The sequence below is a fragment of the Glycine max genome, chromosome 18 (assembly GCF_000004515.6).
Source record: "Glycine max cultivar Williams 82 chromosome 18, Glycine_max_v4.0, whole genome shotgun sequence".
NCBI classification, from domain to species: domain Eukaryota; kingdom Viridiplantae; phylum Streptophyta; class Magnoliopsida; order Fabales; family Fabaceae; genus Glycine; species Glycine max.
In genome coordinates, this window is record NC_038254.2 from 14,498,903 (window position 1) to 14,520,106 (window position 21,204).

Here is a 21,204-nt window from a genome sequence, read left to right on the forward strand (position 1 = left end):
CATCTTTTATAATATAGGATATAGATGGACACAATAGACTTTTTCCTATACTCATCTTTTATAATATAGGATATAGATGTGTTAGGAAGCTACATATATCAATATCAATATTTGGTAGTAGCTGACATTTATTTCATTAATTGATAAAGACAAACTCAATTACAAAATAGGAATAAGAACAAAAACTAAACATGTAAGAAGTATTATGTTTCTTTAAAACTATATTGTAAATATTGATTATTTTATAATATTTAAAATTTAAAGACAATATTTTTAATTTTTTAAGGTATGTAAAATATTTTAATTATATGCAAACTATTAAAATGAAATATTACATTAAAATATTGTTAAAAACAGATTATTGTTTTAATTTTCAATAGATAATTTATATTTCGTTTACTATATTAACTTCTTCATAATAATAATATCTAGTAGTATCTCTTGTTTGTTTACTATATGACTCAATATTTTCATTTTTATTATTATTTTGGACAATTTATTAATAATATTCATATGCAAAACAAAACATCGCAATATTTGGAGTCACCAACGCAATATCATAATATAATAGGATGTGTTTTTCAATGCCATTTCATTGTTTTTAAAAAAGAGTTTTTTTTTTTTTTTGTACATGGTTTTAGAAAAACTTTATCACCGTACAAATAATTGAAGAGAAATTATCTAAGATAAAAATGAATGCAATATCTAATGAAGTTATTTCATTAAAAGAGTATTTTCGAGAATAAAAAAAACTAATATTCTTGAGAAAGTTTTATTAAAAGAAAACATAGAAATCAAAGGTTTTCCATAAATGTATGTAAATATTTCTAAAAATAATTTTAGATAACCAAACAAATTTTAATGATTTACAAAAAGTCACAAACATAAGATTCATTATTCCTTGAAATTCCTAGAAATCATGGATTCTTAAGTTAAAAAAAAAGCCTACTACATAATGTCCACTAAAAAAACTATAAACAATATGAATAGCTAAAGAAAATTTTAAAAAGCTGAAAAGGAGAAATTCAGTGATCTGAAATTCTGAATAACAAAATTAATACTACTTTGGATGGTATTGGTCAGTCGAAGGGGGGCAGAAAAGTCAAATTTATAGGAGGATGATTAATCATGCCTTGTTAAAAAATTCTAGATATTATTAGTGGATTAAGGAGTGCGGTAATAATAATACGTTCATTTCAGTTCAAGGCATAAGTTATGGTCTTGTTCCTCCACAATGCTTCCAGTTTCTTCACTCTCCCTCAGCCATCACAAAACCACAACAACAATTGCCGAAGCCACGTGCCACTGCGCGTTCTTCAAATTCAGTTTCAACAAACCTCATCATCATCGCACTCCTCTCCTCTTCCCTAACCACCTTCCCAACGCATCGCCGCCACTTCTACGAACGACAACCTCTCTCCGTCGCAATGCCGCGGCAGATCCGCCTCCTGGTTTCTCCGGCGTCGCTGACGTGATCGTCGTTGGCGCCGGCGTCGCCGGTTCCGCTCTCGCCTACACCCTCGCCAAGGTGCGTCCCTCTGATTTTGGATCCTCCCGCCACCTCACGTGTTGTGCCTTTTGGGTTTAATTTTTTTTTTGACGAAACATTTTGGGTTAAATTATTAATTCTCATATCATTGAATTATCAAGTATCGATTTTCAAATAGTTCTTTGTACTTGAAAAGTTTTATTATTAAGTTCATGAATTTGTAAATTATTTTTAGTTGGTTTAAATATTTTTTAGTTTTTGTAATTTATCATTTTTTTCATTTTTAGTTTTTGTAATTTATATTTTTTCATTTTTAATTATTGTAATTTATTATTTTTTTCCTTGCAAAATTATTCTTTTGTTTTTAGTTTTTTTAAATTATGTTTCATGTGTTTTTAATTCTTAAAATACTTTAAATAATATAAAAAATTGTTATCTAAGATGTAATGAGAACAAAAAAAATAAATACACATAATTTATTAAGACTAAAAATAAAAAAAAATAATTTTAAAAGGAAAAAAAGAAATTATCAAATTACAATTGGGAATTGCTCAGAGAGTTGGTTGTTAACATAAACCCTAGATGTTCTAGCAAGAGAGTGGACATCTTGGTTTACAAGTGTTCATGACGTGATAAAATTCTGAAAAGCCTTTATCATTGGAGTTAAGGCAATCCTTAACTGATTTGCAATCAACCTCAAGAGTTATGAAACGGTATGTTTGGCAGCCATTTAATTGCCTGTAGCAATACCCAAGCCTCAGTTTCTTTTGGCTCCATTATTCCTTGTGCCTTCATGGTTTTTGCTGCGATAAAAATTCCATTCTCCCTGCGAATTACTAAGCCTGCACCAGACAATCCTCTCTCTGTGAAGATTGTTGCATCAATAGAGTTTGAGAGTTCCATGTTGTGGCTTCTTACATGTCAAAACTGCATTTCGTGAGTCTAAGCTAGCCACCTGCTTTGATGGATAATGGCGAACGGATCTCCATTCATGCAATGCGAGATTTGTAGAGACTAGAGACCTTTGGTGTTGGATTTTTGGCTTCCCATATCTTGTCATTTCTCCTCTTCCATATGCACCAAAGCGTGGTTGCAAAGATGCTTTTCTGATGTGTTGGTAGAGTATGCAGCATGTTGAAGATCATCTCCTGTGCAGATTCAAAGCTTTGTATATGAGAGCTAATGGTGTGCCAAATTCCCACTTCTGTCCATACACTTTTCACTTGGTCACAACCAAAAAAAACATGCCATTCATTCTCAAAGTTATTTTCAAAATAAGCACCCAAACTTGAGCAAGTGACAACCTTGGTCCTAAGTCGCATTCTTGTTGGCAGACATTCGCCAAGTGTTCTCCATAGGAAATGTTTGATCTTTGGAGGACTTTGAAGGTCCCATATAGTGTTCTATTGTCCTGGCACCTTCTAAACTTGATTTTTGATCATTGTCTCCATTAAAATGTGATATGCAGACCGAACTGTATATGATCCAGAGGTGCTTGCTTTCCAAATAAGGATATCAAGTTCTTGAGGGTTAAGAATTGGCATTCTCGTAATATCTCGTGAATCACCATCATTAAAAATTTGACCAACAATATCACTCTTCCAACGGTTACTTTCGAAATCAATAAGTGAACTAACAGTCAAATGTTCAAGACCAAAAGGAATTTTTGATGAAACATAATACTTATCTTTGTTTCGAATCCAAGGCTGTGTCCAAATGTTTATAGAACTTTCGTTGCCAAGCCTCCATCTCATGCCTTCCCTTACCAAAGCTTGTGAAGCGTGGATGTTACGTCATGTATAGCTTGGATTGTGTCATAGGGGGGCATCCAAGAATCCTCTATTGGAAAAGTATTTAGCTTTGAATACTGAGTCACTTTAGCATCAGAATTTGTGGAAAATTTCCAGCTTGCTTCCCTAGCATGGCAAGATTGAATCCATTAAGATGTCTGAATCCCATCCCTCCAAATTCCTTTTTCATTGTTAGTTTTTCCCAATTCAACCAATTGATTCCTTTCCTTGAGCCAACTTTAGATCCCCACCAGAATGAGTTCATCATTTTTTGGATTTGTTCCTTTAAAGATGTAGGAAGCAAGTAAACACTCATGCGGTATGATGGGATTGCTTGATCACATGATTTGAGAAGAACCTCCTTTCTTGCTTTTGACAAATGTTTGTTGGACCAGTGATTGATGCGTTTCCAGAGCTTGTCCTTAAAAAAACCCAAAAACAACTTTCTTTTTTCTACCTATAGTAGAAGAGAGACAAAGATATTTTCCAGTTCCAGTGAGATTAGATACACTCAGAGATGACATAATAGATTGTCTTATATCATTTCTAGTGTTGGAAATGAAAAGTACCTCAGATTTCTAGAAATTTTTCCGTTGTCCAGAAGCCCTTCCATATGTCAAGGATATTGATCAGAGTAGTTATTTCTCCATCATTTGTCCTGCAAAATAGAAAGCAATCATTATCAAAAAGGTGTGAAAGGGTAAGGACCCTTATACACACCTTAATACCATGTTCCTCTGTGCAAAGAGTAAAAAGATAGGGTGACAGTGGGTCACCCTGTCTAAGTCCTCTCCCTAAAGAAATTTTTGGCCAACAGAATCCCCATTAATCCTGACTGAATATTGAATAGTTTCCTGACAAATCTTTATCCAACCAATCCATTTTGCATCAAAACCCATTTTTTCTATCAAACTGAACAAGTATTTCATTGAACCTTGTCAAAAGCCTTACTGATGCCAATTTTTAGAGTCACCTCACCAGATTTGCCTCTAGTTTTACATTTATGTGGTGGATGATTTGAGAAGCAATAAGAACATTGTCCAAGATAGAATGATCCTGTACAAAAGCAGATTGTTCCTTAGAGATACATTTATGCAGTAAAGGTTTGAGACGATTGGCTAGGGTTTTTGAAATAATTGGTAAAGGACATTACAAAGAGAAATGGTTCTAAACTCTTCGTGGTTGTAGGGTTTTAAATTTTGGGGATAAGGACAATAGAGGTTCGGTTAATTTGAGGAGGGAAGGATCCACTTTCTAGCCAAGATGTAACAGCTGTAAAAATATGAAGGCCACTTAGATTCCAAAATTTTTTGTAGAAGGTTGGGTTCAAGCCATCTGGACTAGGAGATTTATTGGAATCCATCTGAAAAAGGACATTTTTGAATTCATCAATAGAAAAAGGAGCAAGCAAGGAAAAATTATCATCAGATGACAAGTAGAGGGGAACATGATTTATTACTTCATCCAACTCAACATTAGAACCAGAATACAAGTTATCAAAATAAAACTTTGCCACATTACTAATTTCATTATGGTCTTTCACAACCATACCATCTTCACGAGTAAGAGAGGCAATATTGTTCACCTTTGCTCTTTGTCTCCAATACAGGCAATCTGTGTATTTGAATCCAGAACGGGATGTTGAACAAGGGAACAGTTCTGAGAATGAGCATTTGCTTATTAAAGCTCCAAGGTCCACCCTTTAGCACTTTCTGTATGTCAACTTGGTGGAGAGAAATTGAAATAGAAACGTGTCTGAGTTGATTTCATTGATTGAAACTCCTTGAAGTGGTCTCCAAATCAATGACTTTCGTTCTTTCATGATGTGTGCTCTCACCAGTCTGTCTGTCTGTCAAGAATTGTCCCACCAAACATAGTGCTGGATCAAAACCTTCGTTTGTTGTTACACCATCTGGTATTTCGACTCCAATATCATCATCATCTAGCTGCAGATCATCTAGGGTTGGTGTTTCATTGACCATGTCTAGTGAGCAAAAGGAAATGAAAAAGATATAATGAAAAAGCAATATCAGTCAGGATTTGTGAAGAAAAACTGGTCAGAAACTTCTCACATGGAGAGAACGATGATTCTATTATGTTATGTGTACGTAAATCTTTTTTTTTTAGTATTAAGTATATTAAGTTTTGAATAGGTAAAACATTTATAGGAAAAACATAAGAAGGAAAATAAAGTAAGATTCTCCTAGTTTACTAAAATTAGTATTTATGTATTGAAAATTTTGAAGGATGGACGATGTGTCCATGTTATTGAGAGAGACTTGAGAGAGCCAGACAGAATCGTTGGTGAACTTCTCCAGCCAGGAGGATATCTAAAGCTAATTGAATTAGGGTTACAAGGTACGTATCAAATTAGATAGCAAACAAGATTATTTCAAGAATGAGGTTGGATGTAGTCTTTTTCTAATCATATATTTTATGCATGCATGAAAACCCAATTGCCACTATCACAAAGTGAAATGAAACTTATATGCCTTTCCTCATTTGCTCCTGTTATATATTCATTTTATTCATATTTTTACAAGCTGTTAAAGCTGCCTGGTTTTGTTTTTTATTTATTTATATTATTTAGTTTGATTTTATCACCATCTCTGTGTTTGTAAATCTTGTAACCTATATGATGAATAGAGTCCTCTCTCTTAAAAAAGAGTTATGTATTCAGTAACACCCAAACAGCAAAAAAAAAAAAAACAGCAGCCCTCTTGTCCTATTCGGTGGTTTCTTCTACATGGATCGATGTCATTAGACTTTACACGAAGCCAAATGGTAAAAACATTTAGAGTAAGGCTAAATATTAATGCTTTCTATTGTTTGGTCTTTTTCTACTTCAGATTCTCCATTGGATCCACTAATCTCACTCTCTTGGCCTTTAGACATGACTAAACCATCTTAAGCATCTCTGTCATTTTCTCACTAAGAGCTACTTCAATTTTCTCTTGGATACATTTAATTCTAATCTTTTCCTTGTATTCTTCTACTCACCCACATTGGCATATTCATCCTCACCATACTAAGTTTGGCTCATGTTGGCATTTACTGCTCAACATTCTCTGAGCGGGACTTATAGCTTAACTCCCAAACCCTTTGCAGTTCATGTCACTTGAAGCAGGGAAAAAGTATATAGAACCAATTATTATTACCAATATTGTTTTTATGATATATGATAAATTATAATGTTTTCAAGACCATAATTTATTTCTCTTAAATTTTGTATGTATTGTGCCACTAAAATTAGCTTATGCTTAATGTTGGAGGAAGTTAAGCTTGCTGTGAGATACTATTTTCTTTTATAAGTTGTTGTTTAAAATGTGCTGTATATATTCTTCTTTGTCAGACTGTCTGGAGCAAATTGATGCACAAAGGGTGTTAGGATATGTTCTTTTCAAGGACGGGAAAAAAACTAAGCTGCCTTATCCTTTGGAGAACTTTCATGCTGATGTGGCTGGTAGGAGCTTCCATAACGGACGGTTTATACAGAGGATGAGAGAAAAAGCTGCTACTCTGCACCAGTAGTCCTTCTTAATCTATTGTGATTGTTAATTTACTTGTTAAAGTTACTTTGGCTACAAAAAAAGCCAAAAGCTAGCTAATTTGTCATTGAAATTATTGTTTGTGCAGTGTATTCTTTTTGTCTGATAGTATCATCTGCTTTGTTTACTGTTCAGTGTACGAATGGAGCAGGGCACTGTAACATCTCTTCTTGAACAGGATAATGGAACTATTATAGGGGTTCAGTACAAAACTAAAGATGGCCAAAAACTTAAAGCATATGCTCCCTTCACAATTGTTTGTGATGGCTGTTTCTCAAATCTACGTCGGTCTCTCTGCTACCCCAAGGTTGAACTGTTCTAAATAAGTTGAGTTGCAAAAATATCATTTTTCTTTTTTAATGATATCAATTCAAAGACAGTTTGCCGAAACTGCAAAATCTATAGAATTTTGTCAGTTGTGTACCAGTTTGCTTGACTTGCCTGATATATTATTGAACACTTGCCAGGTAGAAGTACCCTCCTGTTTCGTGGGTTTAGTTCTGGAGAATTGTCAACTCCCACTTGAAAATTACGGGCATGTTATTTTGGCTGATCCTTCCCCTATCTTATTTTATCGCATCAGCAGCACTGAAGTTCGGTGCTTAGTTGATATACCTGGTCAAAAAGTTTCTCCTGTTGGTAAAGGTGGAATGGCCAACTACCTTAGGGCTATGGTGGCTTCCCAGGTATCTGTTATGATCCTGCATTCCTGCTTGAGTTGTGGATGGTCCATCTGTGATTTGTCATTACTTTTCTGTCCACATGTATTCAATTAAGAGGGAAAATAATTGATTTCTGCCTTCATCTTCCTATGTATCTGGTGTAACTTTTCATTGTCCAGATTCCACCCGAGCTTCGTGATGCTTTCATATCTGCAATTGATCGAGGAAATATCAGAACCATGCCTAACAGTAGCATGGCAGCAGATCCATATCCTACTCCTGGAGCTCTGTTAATGGGTGATGCTTTCAACATGCGTCATCCTTTGACTGGTGGAGGAATGACAGTGGCACTGTCTGATATTGTTGTGCTGCGGAATCTTCTAAAGCCAATTTGTGACCTGAATGATGCAACCTCATTATGCAGACATCTTGAATCCTTTTACATCTTACGCAAGGTGAGCAGTATTTTCTTGTTGGCTTATATACTATTTAAGGCACACTGGAACTTATATCCTGTCTTTTAAATTAGTACATATAGAATGTTTCTTAGGTGCCTAATAATATCTGTTTAAGAATATGTGGCATAGGGATCCAGTACATGTTTGTGGAAACCAATATGATAGTAAATATCACAAACCAACAATCCAAAAGCTTAAACTGTTAGGTTAAGACACGTGAATATATCCTGAACACATCCCTTCACACTAGAGCCTTTGGACCTTGAAACATGGATAATTTGCAGGCCACCTACCTTGTGCTGAAATTCAACTTTTTCTTAGAGCAATTGGGTGGCTAGTGGCAAGGGTTGAACTTTACTACTTAGTCGTTGAGGCTTTGATGCCACACTTGAAGCTGTGACTTTTGTGAGGAAGAACAATTCACTCACTAGCTTGCTTTATTACATTCAAATAACACATATATATATACACAAAAAAAAAGGGAGAGAGACAGCTTGACAAGACAAGACATACTGTTGTCTTCTACAACAAGCTAAGCAGGAAATTAAGAAAGATAAAAACAGAAAATCTATCAAGAGATACACATAATTAGAACACTCCCGCTCAAGGTGGAGCATATAAATTGTATGCACCAAGCTTGGAACATATAAACTGAATCCTAGGCCCCCTTAAGGACTTAGTCAAAATATCAGCTGACTGATCATTAGAATTAATGAACTCAGTGGCAATCTCTTTGGACAGTAGCTTTTCCTGAATAAAGTGACAGTCAATCTCTATGTGCTTGGTTCTCTCATGGAAGACTGGGTTTGAAGCAATGTGAAGAGCAGCCTGATTATCACAGTATAACTTCATTTGCACCACTTTGCAGAATTTTAACTCTTTAAGAATTTGTTTAACCCACATAAGTTTGCATGTAACCATAGCCATAGATCTGTATTCAGCCTCTGCACTAGATTGAGCAACAACAGTTTGCTTCTTGCTTTTCCAAGAGATAATATTTCCTCCAATGAAGACACAGTATCCTGATGTGGATCTCCTATCCATGGGACAGCCAGCCCAGTCTACATCACAATACCCAGATATTTGTGTGTTACCTTTGTCTTCATAAAGCAATCTTTGTCTCGGAGCTCTCTTTATGTATCTAAGAATACGTATAACAACATTCCAATGATCAGCATGGGGATTTTGCATAAATTGGCTCACCACTCCAACAGCAAAGGAAATATCAGGTCTTGTAATGGTGAGATAAATGAGTTTTCCCACAAGTCTCCTATATCTCTCGGGGTCAGGATAAATTTCACTTTGATCTGCCATGAGCTTCAGATTCGGATCCATAGGGCTATCAACAGGTCTACAATTCTGCATGTCTGTCTCCTCCAAAATGTCAAGAGCATACTTCCTTTGTGAGATCACAACACCATCTCCTGATTGAGCCACCTCAATACCAAGGAAATACTTCAAATATCCTAGGTCTTTGGTTTGGAAATGATTGAATAAGTGCTCCTTTAGCTGGACAATCTTAGTAGCATCATTCCCTGTAATCACTATATCATCAACATATACTATCAAATAAACACATTTTCCAGGGGATGATTGACAATAAAAAACAGAATGATCAGCTTCACTTCATTTCAACCCAAAAAGTTGAACAATATGACTGAATTTACCAAACCAGGCCCGGGGAGATTGCTTCAACCCATAGAGAGATCGACGTAGCTTACACAGAAGACCATACTCCCCCTGAGCAACAAACCCAGGAGGTTGCTCCATATAAATTTCCTCCTCAAGGTCACCATGAAGGAATGCATTTTTAATATCAAGCTGATGGAGAGGCCAATGGCGCATGGCAACCATAGCAAGAAACAGACGGACAGTAGTGATCTTAGCGACTGGAGAGAAAGTGTCATAATAATCGAGACCATATATCTGAGTATAACCTTTAGTCACTAATCGAGCCTTAAGTCGATCAATCTCACCATTAGGCCCAATTTTAACTGCATAGACCCATCTGCAACCCACATCCTTCTTGCCAGGAGGAAAAGGAACAAGTTTTCAAGTACCACTATGTTCAAGAACTTGCATTTCATCAATCATAGCCTGTCGCCATCCAGGATGACTAAGTGCCTCATGAATATTAGATGGGACAGAATGCGAAGATAGGGAGAAAACAAAGGAAGAATATGAAGGAGACAAACGATGATAACTCAGAAAGTTATAGATAGGATGAGGATTGCGAGAGGATCTAGTACCTTTTCGAATGGCAATGAGTCAGTCTGAATTAGAGGGATGAGATGAGAAGTAGCTGGATCCATGGCTTGAGGATTGATTGAAGAAGGATGAGAATCATGAGGAGAAGCTTCAGGTACTGTAGAACCAACTGGCTGTGTCATGCGTTAATATGTAAGAAGTGGTGGAGGAGCAACTTCAGTTGGATGTGGTGGAGAAGATGGAACTTCATTGACATCTTGGTTTGAGGTACCTTGAGGACATGGAGAGGGAATCGGAAATACATTCTAGATGGAAGAAGAATGGCCCGTAGATGATGGAAAGAAGGATGTGTCTTCAAAGAAGGTTACATCTGCAGACATATAGTATCGCCTAGTAGATGGAGAGTAGCATTTGTAACCCTTTTGAAGATGAGAATAGCCTAAAAAGACACACTTGATTGCTCGGGCAGAAAGTTTGTCTAAACCAGGGGAGAGATCATGGACAAAACAAGTACAGGCAAATACTTTAGGTGGAACATGGAATAAGTGATCACGAGGGAAAATGATTGAGTGAGGAATTTGATTCTCAAGGGAAGAGGAAGGCATTCTGTTAATTAAGAAACAAGCAATAAGCACTGCATCCCCCCAATGGTGTGTAGGAATATGAGAGGTTAACATTAGTGATCGTGCGGTGTCAAGGAGATGACAATTTTTCCTTTCTGCTATACCATTTTGTTGTGGTGTATGGGGACATGTAGATTGACGTAGAATGCCTTTTGAAGATAAAAAAGAAGAGAATTCATGAGAGAAATACTCTTTGGCATTATCACTTCTGAAAATCTTAATTGTTTTTCTAAATTGGTTTTCAATCTCATTGAGGAAGGACATGAAAATAGACAAAAATTCAGATCTGTCTTTTATTAAATAGACCCAAGTACATCTAGAAAATTCATCAATAAAGGTTACAAAATATCGAAAACCAAAAGATGTAACACGACTTGGTCCCCGAATATCAGAATGAATGGTAGAGAAAGCTGAATTACATCTTTGAATAGTTTGTGGAAATGATGACCTAACATGTTTTCTTAGTTGACAAGATTCACATTCTAAGACTCGAAGATTCTTTAGACTAGGGACCATCATTTTCAGTTTTGGTAGACTTGGGTGACCTAGACGATCATGCAAAAGTTTGGGGTTTGAAGTTGCCGAACAGGAAACAGAAAAGTTGGACTTTAAGTAGTAAAGTCCTCGTGATTCACGTCCTTCTCCAATCAGTCGACCCGTGTCATGTTCCTGGATAACAAAAGAATTAGCGGTAAAGGTTACTGAGCAATTTAATGAACGGGTTAACTGACTCAATGAAATTAAATTATAGGGACACTGAGGAATAAACACAACAAAATCCAACTTCAATGAGGAAGATAAAGATACTTGACCACTCCCTTGAGCTGCAACTTTGGAACCATTAGCTACAGTAACAAGATGAGGAATTTTTGGAAAAGAAATGGATGTAAAAGAAGACTTGTTACCAAAAATATGATTAGAGGCACCTGAATCAAGTATCCAAGGACTGAGACCGTCAATAGATTGAGAAATACATGCTGTTGAATAACATGGTACAGAGGAAGATGAAGCCTGGCTGTTGGATTTCTCGGATTTCAGCTTCAAATACTCTTGATTCTCTTTATCAGAGAACTTAGACTCTGATTTTTCTGTCTGAGCTACCTGAGTTACTTTGTCAGGGAAGCCATGCAAGGAGTAGCAATTCTCTTGAGTGTGGTCCATTCTCTTGCAATATGTGCATTGAGGACGTCCACCTCTTCCACTGCGATCTGCTCTATTGTTACGTCCTCCCCCTCTCCCATGAGGTGCAACCATGGCTGACGTTTTCATTACATCAGCCGAATTTTCTTCTTTCAGTGCATAAGGCACACGAAGCAACCTAGTGATGAGAGAATCCATCGATGGAGCTTGATCTCCAGTTAGGACTTGATCACGCACATGATGAAAGTCTGAATGTAGACTCCTCAAGATAAGAACCATATAGAACTTATCCAGCTTTCTATTCACTTCCTCCAGCGAATCAGCCACAAGGAACCTCTTTAACTCTTTCACTGCAGTCCGAGCTTTACCTATGTGTGCAATCATATCGTGGCTGATTTGCTTGAGGGTTGTGACCTTCATGGTTGCATCAAACAAACTTTGAATATCATTGACAAAGATTTCTCGGGCCTTCTTCCAAAATGAACAACATGTTTTGAACGATCTGAGAATCTCCAAAACATTTGCCTCGACTGACTGCCATAAGATAGCACAGAGCTGATAATCTAGCTTTTCCCACTCAGGTCTTTTATCATTTGGAACTGCCGTAACACCTTTTTCAAGATGGTCATGTGCCCTTGCCCAAGAAACCAAAGTTCCACTAAAGCAGACCAAGATAAGTAATTTTTCCAGTTGAGCTTTGCTGTTGTGATGGTGAGAGTTCTGAAAAATGAAAGCACTGGGCCAGACGAGGTCATTTTCACTCACAGATCAAAGAAAAACTAAAGGAGAGAGAAGACGAAGGCACAAGATCACACAACGAAGTGCCGAAACCAAAAACTGATGGCTGATATGGACTCAGGAGAGTCCGACGAGACGGCCGGTAGCGGATGCGCGCGATTCTGGCCACAGAAAGGTGGCACGTGGTGGTCACGCGCCGGTGTTTGGCGAGCACGGAGGTGGCTCGTGGAGGAGCTTCTGGCCAGGCGGTTAGTTGGGCTGGGTTGCGCTCTTCGAGGCGCACAAAACCCTGTAGTTGCCGGTTGAAACGGTGGCCGGAATGGCGGCAGACGGCGGCGGATACGACCCGCTCTGATGCCAACTTGAAGCTGTGACTTTTGTGAGGAAGAACAATTCACTTACTAGCTTGCTTTATTACATTCAAATAACACATATATATATACACCAAAAAAAAGGAGAGAGACAGCTTGACAAGACATGACATATAGTGCTGTCTTCTACAACAAGCTAAGCAGGAAATTAAGAAAGATAAAAACAGAAAATCTATCAAGAGATACGCATAATTATAACAGCCACAATATGAACCAATTGTTTATCGCTTGATATATCTCTAAGATAGATAATATTCGATTTTATAGGATGGTTCTGAATTAGACCTATTGAATTTTGTCTGTTCTAAATAAACAAATTTTAAAATAAATACATTTACTAAAGAAAAAATAAAATACATTTTAACATTTCTTTAGATAAATAAAAACTACATAAAGTACTTCTAAATTGATCTCGTCCTTTAAAAAATTGAAATTTAAATTTGTTACGTAATAACTTAATTCTTACATAAAATACTCTTTTCAAATTATCAATAACTCCCTCATCATTTTCGATCACGAAAAAGAATTATATATGTTCATTTTTTAAATTATGACATGAATTCTATCTCCATAAATATGGATATAAGACAAATTAAAAAGAAAAGGGGGATCATTTTTTATTCATAAGGCTTGAGCTGAAAGGTGAAGACAAAAGACACATGTATGGTTTTATATTCCATTTCTAACTTCAACTCATGACTTGACATGCTGTTTGCAGCCTATGGCATCCACCATAAATACTTTGGCAGGTGCCCTATATAAGGTCTTTTCGACTTCACCCAATGAAGCTAGAAAGGAACTGCGCCAAGCATGTTTTGACTACTTGAGCCTTGGACATTTTTTTTCAAGTGGACCCATCGCTCTACTCTCTGGTCTAAACCCTAGCCCGCTGAATTTAATTCTCCATTTTTTTGCTGTTGCATTATATGGGGTTGGCCGTTTGCTCTTACCATTTCCTTCATTTGAACGTACTTGGATTGGAGCTAAAATAGTTTTGGTGAGTTCCTCCCCTCCCATCTCCCATTCATTTAATTTCTAGTCATGGAATTTGGCTTTTGGTGCTTTGCTGTAATATTGTTCTCTATTGACAAATTTTATTGTAGTATGTTTTCCTTATCTTCTAAAAGCATGAATAGGAAACCGTTATGCAATAATTTTACCTTTATGCAACGTAGCTCACAAAAAATTGTATCATTCTTGTTTCAACTTTTTTTTGTTATATTCACAGAAGTTGAGGTTTCTTTTGCAGCGTCCATGATCATTGTTTTAGTAGTATGTGTCTATATGATGACAGTGACAGTCTCAGTTCTGTAATTCTTAACCAATTAATATTTTTCAGTGTGCATTTGGCATAATATTTCCCATCATCAAGGGTGAAGGAGTAAGGCAAATGTTTTTCCCCACATCCATACCGGCATTTTATAGAGCTCCTCCTGATAGGTGGTGCATTGAGGAGTAAGGGAACCATTGTTCTGCCTGCAATGCATTTTCAATTAATTTGTCTTGAAATTAAAGCGGATTTCGATGGACGCAAAGGACATTTGTTATGCCACTTGGAAGGGATTATTGATGAGGGGTTTCTATAGGTTTTAGGAGGTAATTGGTCAACCCCTTTTACTTTCATTGTACCAAAAGAAAAAAGTAAATAGACATTGTCAACCTGAAAATTGTGTGCTTATATATGTAGTATATTCCTGTCTTGTTTTTATTTCCCTTCAGCACACATCATTGTACCAAAAGAGGGGGGATACTTTGGTTCAGAATGGATGTACAGAACAGAAAATTATATGTTAGCATCATTGTATATTATTACTCATAAGTACTTTATTTTTTTCTTTAACAAGTATTTTATTACTCGTCCTTGTATATTTTCATTATTTGCAGAAATTTCAACTTTTTTGGGGGGAAGTAAAATGTTTCTGGTGCTGTCATACTAGTACTAAAATTAAAGATCAAATTTTAAGTATATAATACAGAGTTACCATTAATCGAAATTTTTTAACTATTTTATTACTTTTCATTTATATTTTTATTAGTTGAAGAAATTCAAAACTGTACATTAGAAAGACAAGAATTTAACGGTCAAGGTAACGAAACAAAAACTTGCCTCAATTTTACAAAAGAATAGTTTAAGCACTTACTCTGACCCCTGCTCCTTTTGTAAGAACTATTTTATATATAAAAAAAAAACAATAGAATATCCTTTGATATTGCAAATATTTAGTTCGTGGTGAGCGCCCTATCATATTACTTTCTTAATTATGGGACTGCAACGATATATATGTTTTTTTAATCCGTGAGAATTAAAATTAATATTAATGAATTTATGACAATTCATGTATTTTGTTCAACCAACTGAATATTCATTTATTAATTATTTTCTCTACCAAAAGAAAATACAATTATGACTGGTTGAGTTTATCTTCCTCTATTTGGGATCAATTATTCAAGTGCAAATGTTAAGGATTCTTTAGTATAAACCTTAGAAAGCAAGCATACATTCAAAGGTATGAACACAAGAATGGCAATGTTGAAAGAGGCTTTTACTGATTTGCGAATAACTAATGAATAACAATTGAAATATGCGCAAATAGGCCATTTCAGCTATCAAATTCAAAACCCAGTTTTACACACTTTCGAATATTAATGTGCTCTTAAGTATGTTTGCCTTTTGCTTGACAATTTTATGAGCATATGTGTAGGTTGTGACGTGTGTTTGTCTATTATGGTTGAAGTGAATCTTCAGATGTCTTTATTGATCAATTTTTTTGGTCTTTCATACTTTTATGAGCAAGAGAATCTACAACTATTTGTTAACATAGTAATACCGTTCATTTTACCTTGTTAGCCAAGATTTGATTTCTAAATGCTTTGTACTGTCCTTTTGTTAACCTGACTCCACTTCATCTTTCGAGTAAGTTTATAATATGCATGCTGACCAGACTAATCTTTGTTGAAATTCATAGTTGCGATATATTTTTTGTTCTTCTAGGTGTGTTTCTCCTGAGAAAACATGTCACAGGAATTTTTGTGATATTCTTTTGTAAGCATTTCTAAATATTAAGGTTGAATGTTAACAGACTTACCTAGGTATGATAGTGAGACAGGGATGTCTGTTGGTTTGAGGGAATCTGTATACTGGGAACAATACACAGTATGATAACTACATACACGTTTCTCAACAACAATTTCCTGGTGTAATTTTGTTAGAGGGTTGTATTTTCACAATATTTGATTATTCTGTGCAGAAAACAAAGGATCTTTATGCTCTTGTGGAGCAGTGAACGCATATGAAGAGAGTCATTTATAAAGGTGAATGGTTAGGTCATAGCACTTGCAGCAGAGAAAAATGTGAGTGTGTGAAGTCCCACATTGCTGAACATAGGTGAAGCAGTGAGGAGAAAATGCTATAAAAGAGAAGTCTGTTTGAAGGAAAAACTACTTACCTGGACAGGGTCAATGGGTGATCAAGAAGGTTCATGGCCTAAGATAGTGACTTTCATTGCACTTTGAACGGGTGCTGTCTTAAGGTCTGTTCATGTGACAGAGCCTATGTCATAATTTGTGTTAGAAGGGCCTGCGTTCGCGCATTCCTTGCCAATTTCAGTTCTCAAGTCTTTTTTCTTAGCTCGTTTTTCTTCTTAGAGGAGCCTATGTCCTAATTCTTTTTTGATGTTTAGAGGAAATCATCTATTATTATACAAACAAGGTCTTGACATTGACTGTCAGGACCATGTGTCATGTTGTGGTTGCTTCAATTCCCGCCCAAAAATATCACTTCTTGCTACAGTTTCTCTCTCCACCGTTTCCATTCTCATTCTCTCTCATTTTCTCTTTTTTTTCCTACCTCAGTTCTCTCTATTTCACTCTCCCCACCCTTTCTCATGCTTCATTTTCCCTTTTCATGTGTTTTTTTGTCGATTTTTTTCACTACATGCTTGTTATTTCTTCTAAAGCTACCATTTTTATCTCAAAAAGCTTCAATTTTTATCTCCGCTTCGTCTTCCCTCTCCATGTGCTTTTTTTCGATTTTTTTCACTGCATGTTCGTTGTTTCTTCTAAAGCTACCATTTTTATCTCAAAAAGCTTCAATTTTTATTTCCAAACTCCATGAATGTGCTTTGTTTTCCCTCTCCATGTGCTTTTTTTTTTCACTGCATGTTCGTTGTTTCTTCTAAAGCTATCATTTTTATCCGAAAAATGATTTATGGGTTCTTTTCTCTCCTATCTTTCTACGTTTTCTTTTTTCATTTGATTTTTTTGACCATGACTGACTATTGTTCTTCCTTTGCAACACAAAAGCTTCAATTTTTTTGTATTTTCTGTTTTTGTTTTGTGTTATAATGACTTTTCGCAGGACAAAAGGTTAAATTTTTTGGTGTTCCTGAGCCTTCTCTGACGTACCCAAAGGCTGAAGATTTTTGCTGGGTTTGGCAGTTCTTTGCTTGATTTGACCGAAAAATGATTTATGGGTTATTTTCTCTCCTATCTTTCTACGTTTTCTTTTTTCATTTGATTTATTTGATTGTGGCTGACTATTGTTCTTCCTTTGCAACACAAAAGCTTCAATTTTTTTGCGTCTTCTGTCTTTGGTTTGTGTTATAATGACTTTTCGCAGGACAAAAGGTTAAATTTTTTGGTGTTCTTGAGCCTTCTCCGACGTACCCAAAGGCTGAAGCTTTTTTGCTAGGTTTGGCAGTTCTTTGCTTGATTTGGCCTAAAAATGATTTATGGGTTCTTTTCTCTCCTATCTTTCTACGTTTTCTTTTTTCATTTGGTTTATTTGATTGCGGCTGACTATTGTTCTTCCTTTGCAACACAAAAGCTTCAATTTTTTAGTGTTTTCTATCTTTGTTTTGTGTTATAATGACTTTTCGCAGGACAAAAGGTTAAATTTTTTGGTGTTCTTGAGTCTTCTCTGACATAAAGTTGTCACCGAGAGCAAATAGTGTTTGGCATTTGAAGGAAAAGTTTGTGATGTATTTCATTTCTCCTTATGATTTATGGGTTCTTTCAGTATAAAAGATTGAATTTTTTTTGTGTTCCTTAGTCTTTTTTGTGTTCCTCACTACATGGTCATTCTTTCTCTTAAAGCTACGATTTTTCTTTTTCTTTGCAGTGGAAAGCTTCGTTTTTTCTTTACTCAGATGAACATAGTTCGATTGCCGATGTTCTGCCTTAATAGCACAATATTGAAGAATATGGATCTTTGTGTTGCATTCGCTACCTATTTTTATCTTTTTTTTTGTTGCATGTTTGAGTTCCTTTCTTTATCATGTTCATTTTTGTATTACTTGAAAAAAATGACGTTTATTATTATGATTAACTTTGATGTTCACGAGTGATCTTCAGTCTTCTCTAATGTTCTCGTTCTTATTATGGCAACGTATTGTACAAAATCCTTATATTCTTGGCATTTGTACTTATACCGGTTAAAAATAAAATAAAAATTACTTTTAATGTTTTTGCATTGTGTTTCCTTCAATTTCGCACTATTTTATGCCTTCTACGTTCTTATTATGGCTACGTTTTTTGAATTTTGTTTATTTTGCTTTCGTTTCCAATGAATTAATGTTTCTAAGAAAAATTAATTATTTGTATTTTATTCCCAAGACGTTTGTCTTTCCAATGCACTTTTTTGGTCCCAAGACACTTGCCTTTCCAATGCATTTTTCTGTTCTCAAGACTTGGCTTTCCAATGCACTTTTCTTTGCCTTTCCAATATGTTTTTCTATCATGATGCTTTTAGTCATCATTATAATTAAGAAAAATTAATTATTTGTATTCTATTCCCAAGACGTTTGTCTTTCCAATGCACTTTTTTGGTCCCAAGACACTTGCCTTCTTAATGTATTTTTCTGTTGCCAAGACTTGACTTTTCAATGTACTTTTCTTTGCCTTTTCAATATGCTTTTCTATCATGATGCTTTTAGTCATCATTATAATAAATTAATTATTTAAAAATTTATATGTTAACATAAGATTAATATTTCAAATGAATAATAATTAATTAATTAATAAATAATTTAAAAATATAAAAGATTAAAATTAAACTTAAAATTTAATATATTCAAATAAAACAAATAATTAAAATGAAAAAAAAACCCACACATGAGTAAGGTCTAGCTTGGTAAAACAGTGTACCTCTTATCAGTATAATTTTTTAGAATTAGTTATTGTTTTAAGTGTTTTCTACAACTTTCCATGTTTTGAGTGAAATATTTTTAGCCATTTCTACTTTTGGGTGTTTTCTTCCAATGGCTATGTTTTGAATGAAATATTTTCATCCATTTCTCCTATTGCCATTGAGATGGTTTAGCTTGGAATCCTTGCCAATCATCCTCAAAAGATTTGTATTTATTTAATTAACGAATCTTATCTTCGAAATTACTTAAGCATATTTTAGGCTATTTTCCGGCAACTGATTGCCAAATTTTTTCCATAATGTTTTATTCATGTCGATGGTTTCCTAGTGAAAGTAATAATAATAATTAAAGCATAAAAAGGAGATTGGATACTTCGGTTTGGGATAAGGAGATGACGAGATAAGGCCCTTTTGGTACATAATTTAGCCTTTATTAATTATTATATAAATTAAATTTCATCATTTTTTATGAGTTGGAATTATATTTTATCAATTTAAATATATCATATTAAGTTTTTCTATAAAATATACTACGTGTGTAATTGTGTATAATTATAATCGATACATTTATGCTTTGAATAACTTTTATGTGCTAACTTTTATTTACTAACTATTATATTGAATATTTTTTCAATAAGTTTGAGTTTATAAAATTTTAATATGATTTAATTTGAGTATAATTAATAGACACTATATTGCTTTTAATATTTACTTACTATTTGTTTACGCTTAAATTTTTTATAAAATTATGCTTTGCAAATTTCATTTTTATATCATAAACAATTTTTTTAGCATCTTTGGTTCTTATATTTTTCCTTTTGCTAATAACTTTAGTCTTTAATATGGAGTAACAAGTGAATTGATGGTGTCACAATCACTTTAACAGTTCAATAGCATATGACATCGTCAAAATATTTAATAGAAAAATTACATGTAATTTCTTTTATAAGTTATAATATTAAAAATCTTTACATGTAGAATAACTCACACTAATAGCGTAAAATAATTTATATATTTTAAAAAAATAAAAAAAAATCTTTAAGTGTAGTTAATTTTTTTTTATCAAAAATAAGTTTCATACATGAATCAAAGAGTAAATATTTCAAATTTTTTATTGAAGAGTTAGATATTTTAATTATGTTAGTTATAAAAAATAAGATTAATGTTTCAAACGAAAAATCAATAAATAATTAATAAATATAATTTAATGTCAATCATCATCAAAATAAATCAAATTCATCAATGTCAATCAACATTTAATGTCATGAATAAGTATGTTTCCTTTTGATTCTCCATGATCATTCAAACTAATTAGAACGTCTTGATTTGAAATACTATTAAGAAGTCTACAATTATTTATATATGCAATCAATTCATTCATTCATTTTTGTTCACCGTGCAACCTCTCATTCACTAGAACAACAAGTTACTAACAATCTATAGTTGGATGAGGTTAGTTTCAAATTCATATTTTATTTAATGTATTTTTTTCTGTCAATACTTAAACATTATTATTATCCAAATAAACAAAATTATATAAGTGTGTACATGTAGTAATAATTTATATTTATAAAATCTCAAATATTATTAAAATCAGGTTCCCTTTTGTATTTATTTTTGTCTTAATCATCGTCAATTTATAAAAATTTAATGATAATATCATTTTACTTAACAATCAATCTTAAATATTACACTATCAATCTTAAAAAGTAATTTTGGCGTTCAATTATTCCTAATTAATAGGAACTTAACAATCAATTATATTTAAAAGTATGTTTTATGGATTTAAAAATTAAACAAAAAGTTAGGAAAATTTAAAATACTTTTCCATTAATAGGTACTGAACAATCAATTTTAAATCTTTTGTTAGTATATGAAAATAATCATGATTTTCAAATTACTAAACATATTCTGTTTAGATAAGTAAATAATCATAATTTAAACCTTTCCATTAATGTCCTTAACAATCAGTTTTAAATATAGTTAGTATATTAAAATATTCATGATTTTCTAATTAATAAACATAATAATT

The 21,204-nt window shown here is 34.1% G+C and overlaps 1 protein-coding gene, 1 long non-coding RNA gene and 1 other non-coding gene across 3 annotated transcripts; all 3 read left to right on the forward strand.

Moving 5' to 3' along the window:
• The first annotated feature begins 1,092 nt into the window (after window positions 1-1,092).
• Window positions 1,093-14,843, forward strand: LOC100810547 (squalene epoxidase 3). The gene is made up of 8 exons (XM_003553123.5): window positions 1,093-1,528; window positions 5,526-5,637; window positions 6,632-6,806; window positions 6,963-7,134; window positions 7,295-7,513; window positions 7,669-7,944; window positions 13,746-14,024; window positions 14,367-14,843. Exons 1-8 carry the CDS (start codon window positions 1,235-1,237, stop codon window positions 14,484-14,486), a joined length of 1,647 nt encoding a protein of 548 aa, XP_003553171.1. The 5' UTR covers window positions 1,093-1,234; the 3' UTR covers window positions 14,487-14,843.
• A 1,501-nt stretch (window positions 14,844-16,344) lies between these two features.
• On the forward strand, window positions 16,345-18,243 carry LOC106796819 (uncharacterized). The gene is made up of 2 exons (XR_001386036.3): window positions 16,345-18,006; window positions 18,147-18,243. It is a non-coding gene; the product is annotated as an uncharacterized lncRNA (long non-coding RNA).
• Window positions 16,466-16,625, forward strand: LOC113000240 (U1 spliceosomal RNA). The gene has a single exon (XR_003265531.1). It is a non-coding gene; the product is annotated as a U1 spliceosomal RNA (small nuclear RNA).
• Window positions 18,244-21,204: the final 2,961 nt, after the last annotated feature.